Raw genomic sequence first — 15,482 nt, forward strand, 5'->3', positions numbered from 1 at the left:
CTGTGTTCCCAGTGGGCATGATATGTCCCCACCTCTGAAAGCTTACTCACAGTATTCACCCAATCTGTATGCAATATATTTTTCACTCATCTTTGCTGGTTAATATCTTCTCATCCTTTACCATCTAAGCCAAGTGACTTTCTCGATGAAGACTTTCTTTAAAACCCCAGCAGACAAAATGTGTCTATCCCTCTCTGTGGTGCCTTAACACTTTATATACTTGATACTTTCATTACCATACTTTTCATACACTTCCTCGGTGTAGAGTTATTTTGTAAATTCCTCCAGATTTTTAGTGACTTGAAAGAGAATTTTCTCCTTATTCATCTTTATTTCTCATCCTGTGACTGGCTCCCACCATCACTGCCCTCACAATATGCACAGTGCAGGCCATGCTGCCTTATAAATATAGGCATTTGATAAATGTGGGCTGGTTATGGGACTCTCTGGGACGTAAGAAAGCACTTAATTGGAATGAAGATTGGGAAGAGTTCCCTATCCAGCCTAAGTGGGGCAAGAAAGAGCAGATGCTGTAACCCGGGGGCTTTGAGCACTTATTAAAATTAGATATTTAAAGTCTGAGAACAAATTCTAGCACATACTGAGTATTAGGCATATTTTAGATGCTAGCCACCCCCTCTTCTAGAAGATCTGCCCCCTACCCACAGCCCCTGACAAAGTGGTGAATGAATCATCTGTCTTTGTTCTACTGTAGTCCCCACTCCATCTTGAGTCAAAGCCTACCTACCCTACAGCCTCATGAGACAAGATGAGCTCAGCCACAGGCTCTGTCCACTGAGATTTCAAGTTAGGACTTAAAAATACTCAACTAGGAGCTATAAACTCTAAAATTATTGCAATACTAACAACAACAAGAACAGCTGTATTTATTGAGTATATGCTATGTGCCAGTCACTGTGTGGCACATAGTACATGCTCAATGTACTTAAGGACAATATCTTTACTCCTCACAACACTCTGAAGGTGAGGCTGTTATTACCCCCATTTTATTTTATTTTTACTATTATTATTTTTTGAGACAGAGTGTTGTTCTGTTGCCCAGGTTGGAATGTAGTGGCGCCATCTTGGCTCACTGCAACCTCTGCCTCCTAGGTTAAAGCGATTGTCCTGCCTCAGACTCCCATGTAGCAGGAACTACAGATGGGTGCCACCACACCCGGTTAGGTTTTGTATTTTCAGTAGAGACAGGGTTTTACCATTTTGTCCAGTCTCGTCTTGAACTCCTGACCTCAAGTGATCCGCCTGCCTCAGCCTCCCAAAGTGTTGGGATAACAGGTGTGAGCCACTGTGCCTGGTCACCCCCATTTTACAGATGAGAAAACTGGAACATAGAGAAGTGAAGTTTTAAATCGAGAATTAAACTCCAGCAACCTGTCTCCAGAGTCTATGCTCTTAACTACTGTACTAAAATGTGTTTCCCCGGGGCAGGGCAAGTCAAGGTGAAATGTCTCAAAGACTCAAAGATGGGGCACAGACAAGCCAATGAGTAAGCAAAGGAAGACATAAAAACAACTATGGGGGAGGAGCAAAGGGAGAAACATACGTGAAAGATTACACAGTCCCGAGGCAGCCACAGAAAGACACAGGACAACCCCATTTCCCCATAGCTATAAAATTCCTGTGGCTTGGCAATATTACATTTCCTGCCTTAGGATTTTGTAACCCTCACTGCTTATGATAGACTGACCTTTGCACTAGCTAAATAAGTGGAGCATAAAAAGAACCTGGTGTACATTGTTAAAAGCCTGTCTCTCCATGTTCAGTGTGGACTCAGAAGTCACACTCACTGCTCAGTCCTCAAGTCAGGCCAGCTCCCACTTTGCAAATCATGAGCGAGAAGACCTTACTGGAGCTCCAGCTCTGCTATGCTATTAAAACTGAGAAACCTTGAACTGGTCCTTAATGTGTTTGGACCTCAGCAGCTTCATTTATAAAATGAGTGTCAGGGGAGGGAAGAACCAATAACAAAACATTAGACCTGCCATCTGCCTCCAGCCAAAAGTTGTGACTGAGGCTCAGCTAAGAGTAAGCCGAAAAGCCATGCAAATGCAGAACTTTTTTTTTTTTTTTAAGCTTAGCATTCCTTAGGGCTTGTGTGTAAACCATGACTGTTATCAGTGGTGCTAGGCCAATCAGTAAAGAAAAAAGTAATGCTACCTATCACGCTGGCATTTCCCTCTCTCACATCTCTGTTTACAAAGTTACAGGTATTGCCAGAAAATACCCACATTCCTTTGTTCTCACTAATGAGTCAACTCTGGAAGCACCAGTCCCTTTATCAGTAAGACAGATCTACCTTTTCCAAGTCTCTGTTTACTCATCAACAGAAACATTCTCCTGGGCTGTTCTCCATAGTCTTGGCTCACAGTCTTCCTGCGTCTTTGTGCTTCACCAGACTTTACCTTTTCTGCCCACTTGGACCTAGATGGCCTCCCGCCCCCAACAATAAGGGCTATGATTCCTGCCAGCGAGTCTCTTGTTTGTTTTGGGGAGAAGCTTACTTGGCAACAAAGAGATGGGACAGATAGTGATTAGCTTGAGTGCCCAGACAGTGTGATTCACTGATACAGTTACATTTACAAGACACAGAGATGTTACATTTAATTGAATTTTGTCATAGATTTATTTTGTTAAATAAAATTCACAGGAGGTCATTGGTTTGGACTGAGCTCCCCCTGCACTAGATCCAACAGGCCAGGCCAAAATGGAGTCACTCATGCTGATGTCACTACCATGCCGAAACTGAGTTGTTCATCTGACCTACCAAGAAATCAACAGAGATAATAGCGAAATTCCCAAACAGGCCAGTTTTAGGAATCCTTCTCTGCCTTAACCTTTACAAGAAAGGTAACTTTGAAAACCAATCTACTCTTTGTTCTCTGTTGGGGCTTTCCTCAGCCCTTGCCGATAAGCTAACCTTCCCTGCTCAGCTCATAGGAACACTCATTCAATTTTATGGAATGAGGTGTTGCCCAACTCTAGAATGGCAAACAAAAGCCAATTCAGATCTTTAAATTTGTTGTAATTTTGCCTTTTGCCAGTTTGTAAATGAACTCTGCCACCCTCATAAATATTGGGTTGTCCCCACCTTCAGAAAGGTCTTATGTCTCATCAAAACCATAATATCACTAAATCATAGTCTTCCTGTCTTGTAACTCATGCAGACATGACCACAATTTCCCACAAATAAATGATATTTGAAGCTTATTTTATTAGATTATGGAATGGGAAGGACTCCGGCAAGTTAAAATCCCTGGGGTAAGATTGCCAGATAAAATACACAATGCTGAGTATATATGTGTGTGTATATATATATTTTTTTCTTTTATATATATATTTTTTTCTTTTTTCTTTTTTTTTTTCTTTGCTATATTATCTAGGCGGGAATGCAGTGGCATGAATACAGCTCACTGCAGCCTCGACCTCCTGGGCTCAAGTGCTCCTCCTGCCTCAGCTTCCCGAGTAACTGAGACTACAGGCCTGGGCCACCATGCCTGGCTAATTTCTTTTCTTCTCTTTTCTTTTTTCTTTTCTTTTTGTAAAGACGAGGTCCTGCCATGTTGCCCAGGCTAGTCTTGAACTCCTGGGCTCAAGCAGTCCTCCTGCCTCAGCCTCCCAAAGTGCTGGGATTACTGGCATGAGCTACCACATCCAGCCCTGAGTTAAATTTGAACTCTAGATAAATAATGAATAAACAACCAATATTGCATGGGGCAGAATTACACTAAAAAATTATTTGCTGATAACTGAAATTCAAACTTAAAGGGAATCCTGTATTTTTATTTGCTAAATCTGACAACCCTACCCAGAAGTCCAATTCTGACTCTTACAACAGATAAGAGTTGTAAATTTAAATTCTGTCATCCTCAGAATCCTCTATAAAATGAAAAGTCTGAATAAGATGAATCCTAAGTTTTCTTGCAGTTCAATAATTATGTAATTCTGTGACTCAAGTACTGATGAACTACAAATGTGACACTGGGCAAGTTAATTCCTTGGTGGATCTATTTCCTCCTCTTCAAAATAAGGATGATAAAGCCAATGTCACAATTATTAGATGAATGGACCTGGCTCATGACTTGTCTTAGACGGACAAAGCTGGATATTAGTTAAAGAGGTGAAAATAGGTTTTATTCAACTACTGACAGTAAGGAAAGAGTTGGGCTGCCTTCTGATTTGTGCAAAGGTAACTAGGCATTTTAAAGGGAAAATAAGGGAGGAGGGAGCGTGAGCAACTGCAGCTCAGGCAGAATCAGGGAAAATGAAAAATGACCAAGGGTTGGTCAGGGTAAATGTGATTAGGCTGGCAGCATCTGCTAGCTGGCAGGTACAGAAGTCAGGATTCTACCCTCCCACAGAGACTGAGACTCCCAGGCCCTATTCTTCCTGATTATATCTTAAAGGAATAGTTTTCAGGTCCTTGAGAAAGATACTCCTGAGTTGTAGGAGATACATATACATCTCAAAGCAACAGAGAAAGGACTTAGAATTGTAAGCCACTTTGATTTCATGTGCTAGGAAAGGGAAGTCAGGGGCCTATTGTCAGGTGTTGACGAGAACAAACAGCAAATGCTTCTGACAGCCTTGAGATTTTCCTGACAGGAACTCAAAAAGGCGCAGGGTTTTCTGAACGATGCTGCCTTCCATGCTAGAAACCATGCTACCATCGGTCAAGTCTTAGTGCAGGACTGAGCAGTTCTTATGAGCCAATAGTTCTTTGCAGTTCTCATCTTCAAAAGTGCATGGCATAGTAACTTGTGCTTAATAATTAATCGTTTGTTTATTCATTCAAAATACTATAAAATCCCTCATGATCAAGCTGTATCTTAGGAACTTTTTTTTTTTTTTTTTTTTTTTTTTTGCAACGGAGTCTTGGCTCTGTTGCCCAGGTTGGAGTGCAGTCACATGATCTCAGCTCACTGCAAGCTCCACCTCCCATTCTCCTGCCTCAGCCTTCCCAGTAGCTGGGACTACAGGCACCCGCCACCACGCCCGGCTAATTTTTTGTGTTTTTAGTAAAGACGAAGTTTCACTGTGTTAGCCAGGATGGTCTCAATCTGCTGACCTCGTGATCTGCCTGCCTCGGCTTCCCAAAGTGCTGGGATTACAGGCATGAGCCACCGCGCCCAGCCGAGTTTGCTCTCTTTCTTTCACTCTGATGTTGAAGGAAAGGCTGAGCTAGATGCAGCGGCTCCAACGTGCCCCTAATATTGCAGGCACATTTCTGCTCTATCAGCTTTACTTCATCTTTGCGGTTGTCTTCTCATTAAAGGTTGGCCACTGCAGTTCCACATGATCCTCCTGCCTCAGCCTCTGAAGTAGCTGAGATCACAGGTGTGTGCCACCATGCCTGGCTATTTTTTAAATTTTTAGTAGAGATGAGGTCTCACTATGTTGCTCAGGCTGGTCTGGAACTCCTAGGCTCAAGTGATCCTCTTGGTTTGGCCTCCCAGAGTGCTGGGATTTCAGGTGTGAGCTACTATGCCCCACCATTTGCTTAAAATATTATGAATCTTTGCAAATTGCTGGTAAGCAATGATGGTGCTGCAGCTTAAAATGAATCTTATTTCTTCATTAAGGCATCTCTTAAGACTTGTCATTGTCACCATTTTTGTTGACACGAAGTTGGTGACCTATGGACTCAAAGTACACGTCTTTATTCTAGAATTTGTATGTTAGCTTTCAGCTTGCCCTCCCTTCATTTGGTCCAAAATAAAAAGATCCCTCAGTTTCTGAATAGGTGAAGGTACTACACTGATTTAATTATATCTGTATTGCAGCAAATCTGAGCTGGATCTGGGGAAGAGTGTGTGTCCTATTTTTGTTTCTCTTTACTCATTAGATTTCTATTTTTAAATGGTGCTAAATTGTGAATTTAATGCAATGCACACAGAAGCAGTCATGGCTGGAATTTTATCCCTCCTTGGCTCTAAAGAGTTTTCACAGATTTAGGCTTTGTATGAAGAACTTCTTGGCCAGGCGTGGTGGCTCACGCCTGTAACCCCAGCACTTTGGGAGGCCAAGATGGGCAGATCACGAGGTCAGGAGATCAAGACCATCCTGGGTAATATGATGCAACCCCATCTCTACTAAAAACACAAAAAAAAATTAGCTGGGCGTGGTGGCAGGCGCCTGTAGTCCCAACTACTTGGGAGGGTGAGGCAGGAGAACAGCGTGAACCCGGGAGGCGAAGCTTGCATTGAGCTGAGATCGAGCCACTGTACTCCAGCCTGGGTGACAGAGTGAGACTCTGTCTAAAAATATACATATAGAAAGAGAGAGAGAGAGAGAGAGAGAGAGAGAAAGAAAGAAAGAAAGAAAGAAAGAAAGAAAGAAAGAAAGAAAGAAAGAAAGAGAAAGAAAGAAAGAAAGAGAGAGAAAAGAAAACAAAAGAAAGAAATAACTTCTTCATCTTTCTCAGATTATCCTCTTTTTTTCCACTCCATTGATGTTGCCTTGGTTCTGGCCTTCATTACTGCTTGCCTGGATGATTATACTCTTGGTTTTTTTGTTTTATTTTGTTTTTTGTTTGTTTGTTTTATTTTGAGATGGAGTTTTCACTCTTGTTACTCAGGCTGGAGTGCAGTGGTGCAATCTCGGCTCTCTGCAACCTTGCCTCCCAGATTCAAGCAATTCTTCCGCCTCAGTCTCCCTAGTAGCTGCGATTACAGACATGGGCCACCACACCTGGTTAATTTTTTTGTATTTTCAGTAGAGACGGGGTTTCACCAGGTTGGCCAGGCTGGTCTGGAACTCTTGACCACAGGTGATCCACCTGCCTCAGTCTCCCAAAGTGCTGGGATTATAGGCGTGAGCCACCGTGCCCAGCCTATACTCTTGTTTTAAAATGATTACTCTACTTCCAGCATCCCTCACAGTATTTGTTAGGCTAAACTGTGTATAACAAAAGCCCCAAGTAAGAGTGGTATAAACGAGATAGAGATTTATTCTTCTTACAGACCTTCTGGAGGTGGAGGATTTCTCCCACTGGCATGGGGAAGAAATGCTGGATAGAAACATGCGGTTGTTTGGGAGAAAGAGATATGGCAGCTGCCATATGACAGAACTAGAGAGATACAGAGATGTTTAAGAGTTATGTGCAATGCATTTCCCTTCTCCATATTCACAAGAAACTTTAGTAACAATTGACATTACTTGTCTGTGCTTTTATAGCCACAGTCCCCAACCTTTTTGGCACCAGGGACAGAACTGGTTTTGTAGAAGACAATTTTTCCACAGACCGGGAGGCGGGGATGGTTTCAGGATAAAACTGTTCTACCTCAGATCATCAGGCATTAGATTCTCATAAGGAGTGGGCAACCTAGGCCTTTTGCATGTTCAGTTCACAATAGAGTTTGTGCTCCTGTGAGACTCTAATGTCCTCGTGTGTGCAGTTCACAATGAGGTTCATGCTCCTATGAGAATCTAATACCACCGCTGATCTGACAGGAGGCAGAGCTTAGGCAGTAAGGCTTACTCGCCCACAGCTCACTCTCTGTTGTACAGCCTGATCCCTAACAGGCCACGGACTGGTACCGGTCCGCAGCCCGGCGGTTGGGGACCCTTGTTTTAGAGACTCATTTAAATATGTGATTCTTCCAGAATCATTAAGGCAGGTGCTAGGACTTGCCCAAGGAGGCTCAGCTGTATTTAGATTGCAAATGAGTGATGATGTCTACCTGGACCCTCTACAGCACCTGGTGAGGTTTCAGAGCAGCATCTTTCAGTGTGTGCGAGTTTAGAAATCGTCATGGGCATTTCCACCAACATACTCTGCTTTTCTCACTTCAAGAGAAATTACATTTCATCTTTACCACCACCTCTTATTTACCATGAACACATAGAATAACTGAGACCACACAAAGACACTAAGAATCTCAAATCTTTTCTGTTCACAGTTGACTTTGGCAGAATGAAAGAACTCACAGGCTAACTATTCCCACTGGCTTCTTACTGCCCTTACCTAAGAAAGAAAGAAACATCAAGATAAGTGGCTAAGTGAGCCCAAATAAGGGGCATCTACATTGTGTTAAATATGATTCTTTATTCTCTGTGGCCAAATCAAAAGCACAGACATGAGTTTCACACAGACCAATAGGAAAGTCCCTACCTAATGTGTCTTGTGGCCTCTGCACCACGTTGTGAGAACCACTGCCATCAATTTTTGCTTTATGTTGGTCTTTTGAGGTCTTCCTTGCATTCATTGGCATTCCCATCCTTATTCTTATCACCTCTCAAACCTCTGTTTGAAGAAAGTGCTGAGGCAATCCTGACCCTCAGTCCTAAGCAGAATATGTCATGAGGCAGTCAGTGTCTTACATTCAAATGCTCTTTTTTGAGGGAAAACAGCCACAACAGCCAACAGAATGTCATTTATTGATTGTGCAATGAGAATAGAACACTGCTTCATGCAGTGAGGAATGACATGTGCAATGAGAATAGAACACTGCTTCATGCAGTGAGGAATGACACATAGTCATCTACTGTGACAAGGCACGGGTGGAAAAAGCCTTGAGCTTGGAGTCAGAAAACCTGGGCTCAAATCTTGACTTTTTCACTAATACACATTTATGTTATTTGCAAAACCTCTCTAAGCTTTCACTTCTTCATCTATAAAACAGACACGATATTATCTATCTCACAGGATAGTTTTAAGGATAAAATGAGATAATCACTGCAAAATTTCTAGAACCATGTTAGGCATTCAAAAATTTAATCTGCGGGGGGTGCGGGGCAAGGGGAGGGAGAATATTAGGACAAATACCTAATGCATGTGGGGCTTAAAACCTAGATGATGGGTTGATGGGTGCAGCAAATCACCATGACACATGTATATCTATGTAACAAACCTGCATGTTCTACACCTGTGTCCCAGAACTTAAAGTTAAAAAAAAGAAAGTTAATCTGTGCAAACATAGTACATCCTCCTTCCATGTAGTCCAGTTGCTAAAAGAAGTAGCTTTCAAATAAATACAACCAAAGAGCCACAAATAATTTTTAAAAAGGACCCGAAACTACTTCTTGGAAAATATGAGAGTATCCAACTCATATTGTTAGTAACACTTTTCCCAACCCCTTTCCTATTCTTCTTCTTCTTATGTCTCACAATCCTGTGAATCTTCTTATTTTGCTAAATCCCAACCCACCTCTCAAAACATCTTGACCAATATCTCCCAGAGTATGGAATTTTTTTCTTATTCATCTTTATCTGGGTGATAAATATAGTCCATCTACCTAAGTCCTTCGCTTTTTCTGTAGATCTTTTTTTCTTCCCATTGCTTTATCCAGTTGTTTTTATCAAGCAAGTCTAGGAATGGGGCATGATAGACCAAGCACTACTCAAAGGTCAGTGATTGTGGGCAGAAAACCAAGTAGGAAAAGACAACATTCTTCTTCTTGGAAAAGAAGGAAAGACTGGGAGCATCTTCATTTTAAAACTTGCTTTATTCAGTCATATTTGTAAATAAAAAACAGCAACAACAACAACAACAAACAGATTGAAAGCCAGTTACAGAACACAGGATGAGATTGGAAGTTCAGTCAAGCCTTCCGGAGGTGTCTGGAGTAAAAGTTTGGAGAAAAGCTGCTGCTTTCGGATTGGATGATCGGAGCTAGGGGCGCATGTCCCAGGTGCTTCCTTGTATGAACGGCATCCTATCCAGGAACTCTGTATCCCTTCATGAGCAGAGCAGGTGTTTGCTCTCCTAAAAGTTTCCTCTGGCATCTGTTCTATTGCACCTGGAGTTAACTCTATCACAAATTCCTTCTTATAGGCACAGGCGATGCCCATGCAAATATACATCTGCAGTTTTGCAGAAAGAAGAACTATAATTCCGAGCTCAACAAAAATGTCACATCCTGCTAATGCAAAACATTTTCCATTGTCTTCAGCTCTCACAACACTAATCTGTAAATCAAACTGAGTACCTCTTTGCTGCAATCATACTTGGGATTGCTCCTCAGAAACAGATTCACTAAACACCTCACTAAAAAAATGTGGCAGGTGTTTACATGATTCATTTAAAGCTGTTTCTTGCATTTTATTTTTATCTCTTGTGGCTTGCTTTTACCTTGAGGGGGTAGGTTTCAGGAAAGGTGAGGTTAATTTAAAATTGTGATCAGATTTGTTTAAGTCGCCGTTAGTTGATAGTCCAGCATTTCTGTGGAAGAGATATCACTGTAGGTCAATGTGTTTTTATTTCATCTGATTTAATCTGACTTTCATCTCGTTCATTTCTTTTCCTTGGGTAAATATCATTGTCATTGTTGTTTCCAAACCTAGGTAGCCTCTCAAAAGTTTTCCTCATACCAACCACTTCTCTTCTTTGTTCAAGCTATTCTCCCAGTGGGAAAGGTTGTGCCAAGTGATACCCAGCCAGCATCTCAATCAAAATCCATCTGCAGACTTCCTTCTTTCTGGCACCCCTTCCTCATTATGCTCGTCATACTCAGTTCACTTCTTATCTCTGCACACTCCTACGTCACTAATAAGATGTGATCTAGGCCAAGTGCAGTGGCTCAAGCCTGTAATCCCAGCACTTTGGGAGGCAGAGGTGGGTGGATCACGAGGTCAGGAGATCGAGACCATCCTAGCTAACACAGTGAAATCCTGTCTCTACTAAAAATACAAAAAAAAAATTAGCCAGGCATGGTGCCGGGCGCCTGTAGTCCGAGCTACTCTGGAGGCTGGAGAACAGCATGAACCTGGGAGGCGGAGCTTGCAGTGAGCCAAGATCGGGCCACTGCACTCCAGCCTGGGTGACAGGGCCAGCCCAGACTCCATCTCAAAAAAAAAAAACAAAAAACAAACAAAAAAAAACACAAAGATGTGATCTGGCATCTGTTGGCTCATTGTGCTGTTGTTGTTTTCAGTTATTTTTTAATTAAGTTCATTAACTAACTGTTTATTGGGGACCTACTGCGTGTGAATTTCTGTTAAAAGTCTCCAGGAAATACAAACATGAATAAGACAATCTCTGTGCTCCAGATATTTTTATTTCGACCTTTTTACAGAAAGTAAAATTTTTCAAAATCTTTTAACAGCTTTATTAAGATAGAATTCCTATGCCATACAATGTACCCACTTAAAGTGTACGGTTCAATGGCTTTTATATATTCACAGAATTGTACTTCCATTATCACAATTTGAGAACATTTTCATTAGACCCCAAAGACCATTACACCTCTTAGCCATCACTTCTCAATCCCCTCCCATTCCCCTGCCCTAGGCAACCACTAATCTATTTTAAAGATTTGCCTATTCTGGGACATACTAATGGAATTTTGTATGAATGGAATTGTACAATCTGCAGTTCTTTTTGACTGGTTTCTTTCATTTAACATAATGTTTTCAAGGTTCATCCATGTTGTAACATGTATCAGCACTGCCTGCCTCCCTGCCTTTCTGTCTGCCTGCCTGCCTTCCTTGCTGCCTTCCTTCCTTCCTTCCTTCCTTCTTTCCTTCCTTCCTTCCTGCCTGCCTGCCTGCCTGCCTTTTTAATTTTTTTTGACAGGATCTCACTCTGCGGCCCAGTTTCAAGTCATCCTCCCACCTCAACCTCCCAAGTAACTGGGACTACAGGTGCCTGCCACAACACCTGGCTAATTTTGTTGTTGTTGTTGTTAGAGATGGACTCTTGCTTGGGTGCTCAGGCTAGTTTCAATCCCCAGGCTTCAAGCGATCCTCCCACCTAGATCTCCCAAAGTGCTGGGATTACAGGCGCAAACCACCGTGCCTGGCCCCCTTTTAAAAAAAAAAAACCAAAAGACTATTTTTTTCCAGAGAAGTTTTAGGATCACTCAAAAATTGAGAGTAAAGTACAGGGATTTCCCATACATACATAGCCTCTCCCGTTATCAACATCCCCCAACAGTGTGGTACATCTGTTACAATTGAGCTTCCTTGTTTGTTTTTTTTTTTTTTTTTTTTTTTTTTTAACCCTTCTTATGTTATTTCACAAGGCTATTTTTCATCTATCTTTATTAGCTGTCTCCTTTGTTACCTTCACCTCTCGCACTGATGGCTTAGCCCAGTGGCCCAACATAGCTGATAAGAAGTAGACTTACTTCCAGGCTCATTTTCCTGATTTAGTGTTGAGGATACGGGTGGACTAAGTTTTGTTTTGTTTGTTTTGTTTTAGAGAAGTGTATTGCTTTAAAACAGGGAGAGACAGTCCCACTACTGAAAGGAGCTGGGTCTTTAATGTTAGAGAAAGGTAGGTAGGAGCCTTAGTTTTTGCCTTTGGCAAGTTTATTGACCACTGTGAGCCTCAGCCTCATCTGTTAAATGAGCTGGATAATGCCCATCCAGAGGAGTTCTTGGGAAGATTAATGCAGTAAGCATGGAAAGCACCTCTCTGGAAGGTTCAAGGAAAGGGAACTGGAATTATGGGTGACAGAATTCCCCGGCTTTCCAATGCATCACTGTAGGACGACTTAGCACTCCTAGCAGGCTGGCCTCATGCCCCTCCAGAGTCTCTAGCTTGTGGGCTGGGGGCCGGATATGGACAGGATATCTGGAAGGGAACACATTTAACTTCCATGGGTGATCCTGGAAAGGCTCGGCAAATCACCCATTCAGTGTGTGTGTGTGTGTGTGTGTGTGTGTGTGTGTGTGTGTGTCAAAGTCTCACTCCATCACCCAGGCTGGAACGCAGTGGCGCAATCTCGGTTCACTGCAACCTCTGCCTCCCAAGTTCAAGCGATTCTCCCATCTCAGCCCCCCCGAGTAGCTGGGATTACAGGCGCCCGCCACCATGCCCGGCTGATTTTTGTATTTTTAGTAGAGACGGGGTTTCACCATGTTGGCCAGGCTGGTTTCGAACTACTGACCTCAGGTGATCCGCCCACCTTGACTTCCCAAAGTGCTGGGATTACAGGCATGAGCCACCGCACCTGGCCCATTCATTTATTTTTATTTGAACCTCTCTTCCAGGAGGCCCTCTGAGTTTAGAAGGTTTAGCGACAGGACCCTGATTCAAGTCTACTCGTTTATTTGAAAGCTGCTTGGATAAAAATAAAATAAAATAAAAAGTAAACTGGAGGATAACATAAAGGGATCCTTGCAGAGGATTCCTCCGTTCGTGGATCTCACTGAATCTCGGAGTTAGAACACGGCTCAGAGACCTCAACTCCCTCATGGGTCAGACAAGGACAGGTTTTTCATTCGGCCCTGGATCCTCTCACAATAGCCTCGCGGGAGCTGGCCCTCAAAATGATGAAGGAATAAATGAATGGAGGGATGGAGAAATGAATCATGAAGAAAAAATGAATGAGGTAGGCCTGCTTGTTTGCTGCTATTTTCTTCACAATGCTTTTAAGATTTCCTGGTCAATCTCCTCCTTCACCACTTCTCTCCCTCCCTCGGTCTCTTCTCCCGCTTGTCTCTTAAAGAAGGGTGCCGCGTTCCCGCGCTCCTCCCCTTCCCCTCGCCCCGCCCCTCCCCCGCGAGGCTCCGCCCCGCCGCCCGACCCCAGCGGGAATGAATGGCAGCGTACCCGCCGCGCCGCTCGGGGTGCCGATTGGCTGACAGGCGCGCTGACGCGCCGGCGACCGCGGGTGCACGCAGGCGAACAGAGCCGGCGGGGGCGGAGCCGTGCTCCGGGGCGGGGCGCAGGAGCCCCGGGGCGGAGGAGCCGGGGAGGCGGGAGGCGGGAGGCGGGAGGCGTCGGGGCCGTTGAAGCGGCCTCCCTCCCGCCCCCAGCCGCCCGGTCTGGCCCCAGCCCTGTCCCGACCCCCGGCCTGGCCCACTCCGACCCTACCCGGCCGAAGGGTTCCGCTGGACACGCAGGCGGCCTCCGGAGCAGCCCAAGCCCATGAGGGCCGCGCGCCCGGCCGCCGGTGCTGACGAGACGGAGCTCCTGGCCCCCGAAGAGGAGCAGAGGATCAATGCGGTTCAAGAATCGATTCCAGCGGTGAGAGGGATGGCGTCCCGGTCCCGCTGCCCGTGTCGGGAGCGGGTCCCCAAGTCCCGCCGTTAAGCGCACGGCTCCCCGCTCCTCACCTGGATCCATCCTGGGTGGATCCAGCACCTTGGCCCGGGATCAGCTCCCGGGGGATTCCCCAGCCTGCTGTCCCTGGGCGATCCCCTTCCTCCGAGGATGGGAGCTCCTGCCTGACCCGGGTCTCCCCTCGCAACCTGCGGACCTCGGATGGATTCCCGGACCTGGGACCCCAAGCCTGTCCTCCTTCCTGGGGATCCCTTTGCTCCTGGGGCTCACCCTCCCGATCCCCATACAGGGTGGGCTCTGGCTCTCTCTGGGAACCCGAACCCCAGCCCCGGGCGCCGCCCCCGAGTCCTCCGACTTGGCTTTGGCCTCCATCCCTTTACCTCTAGGGTGGGGGGTCTCCCGGGGCGCGCGGAACCGGGTGGCGCCCTGCGGAGAGATTTGTCGTAAAGCGGGGTGCTAGGCATTTTGGGTGCTTTGTCTGTGAACGGCCCTAGGAACAGGGAAACTGAGGCACGCTCCGCCAGCTTAGCCCTGCCTGGCCGTGTAGGGGCCCTGCTGGTTCTCCAGCTGAGCGTCCCAGGGCGGTGCTATTTTGGGCTCTGCGAAGGGGCATGTTAGCTTTCGGGTGGCGAGACCTGCTGTGGAGGCGCCGGTGTTCGGAAACGAGGAGGAGGAACCGTGGAGGCGCCACCGGAAGGCTGGCCGCTGCTCATTCACTGTAGAGCTGGTGGAAATGCCGGGCTGGGGGGCGCCATGGCCTTACTCCCCTCTGGGCCTCCACCGTCTAACAATGGATGGAGGTTAGCCCAAGGCTCTGAGAGGAACTCCGGGCTTTTCTTTTCTGTTTAAGTGGGTGAAAGTTCACCTCTCCAGGGCTTGTGGTAACTCCGCATCCCTTTGTGTAAATTCCCGGACCTTCACCGCCAGCAGGTTTGCTGGGGGTGCAGGGACAGGGGAAATTGTAAGAAATGCATGAAATCTTCCCAGAAGATTGCTGAGTTTTTAGACACTACCTTTTATTTCCGAATTTTAAAGTACACATTTTTTTTTTTCTTTCCAGTCTCCATACCCTCACTGCCCACTCACCCATCTCATTCCTCCCCTAGTCCCAAAGGGTAAAGGAGGCAACAAATGCACAGAAGAGTTGACATGGTCTGGGCCACCAGGAAGGGGATCAGCTTGAAGACTTGGATTGACTTCTGAATATATTGCTTATCAGTCAGGGTGTTGGATGCCTGGCACTGTTCCCCCAGTGGGAACTCCATATCGGTGTGTCTAATGGCAAAATGGAACCATAGTGTTCCGACTTTAGAACCTGATGTCAGAAATGAAGACCGGAGGGGCTTTTAGAGAGAATGTAACATGCACTCAGGCATGATCAGTGAAGCCCTGTGCATGCGGTTTGTTTGATTTGGTTTTACTTCTCTACACGTCTGTGCTCTTCCTGTTTTCAGAGAACAGTAGCAATATTCTGTGAAATTGCCTCTTCCTTATTTGATTAAGAGTTTGTCT

General features: G+C 45.1%; 2 protein-coding genes across 3 annotated transcripts in view; both read left to right on the top strand.

Moving 5' to 3' along the window:
* Positions 1–13,092, top strand: part of SMIM36 (small integral membrane protein 36) — an 82,823-nt gene extending 69,731 nt beyond the window's left edge. Inside the window, exon 2 of one of the 2 annotated variants that reach the window (XR_012425625.1) lies at positions 12,956–13,072. The gene's annotated coding sequence lies outside the window, so the exon portion shown is untranslated. Of the gene's footprint in view, positions 1–12,955 lie in introns of both variants that reach the window. The other variant, XM_074019267.1, reaches the window with a different exon arrangement.
* Positions 13,093–13,622: 530 nt separating this feature from the next.
* Positions 13,623–15,482, top strand: part of MMD (monocyte to macrophage differentiation associated) — a 29,103-nt gene continuing 27,243 nt past the window's right edge. The window contains exon 1 of the mRNA XM_005583775.5: positions 13,623–13,934. Coding sequence (XP_005583832.1) covers positions 13,909–13,934 — 26 coding nt within the window. The 5' untranslated portion in view covers positions 13,623–13,908. The remainder of the gene's footprint in view (positions 13,935–15,482) is intronic.

This window comes from Macaca fascicularis, chromosome 16 (assembly GCF_037993035.2).
Source record: "Macaca fascicularis isolate 582-1 chromosome 16, T2T-MFA8v1.1".
In the NCBI taxonomy this organism is placed as follows: domain Eukaryota; kingdom Metazoa; phylum Chordata; class Mammalia; order Primates; family Cercopithecidae; genus Macaca; species Macaca fascicularis.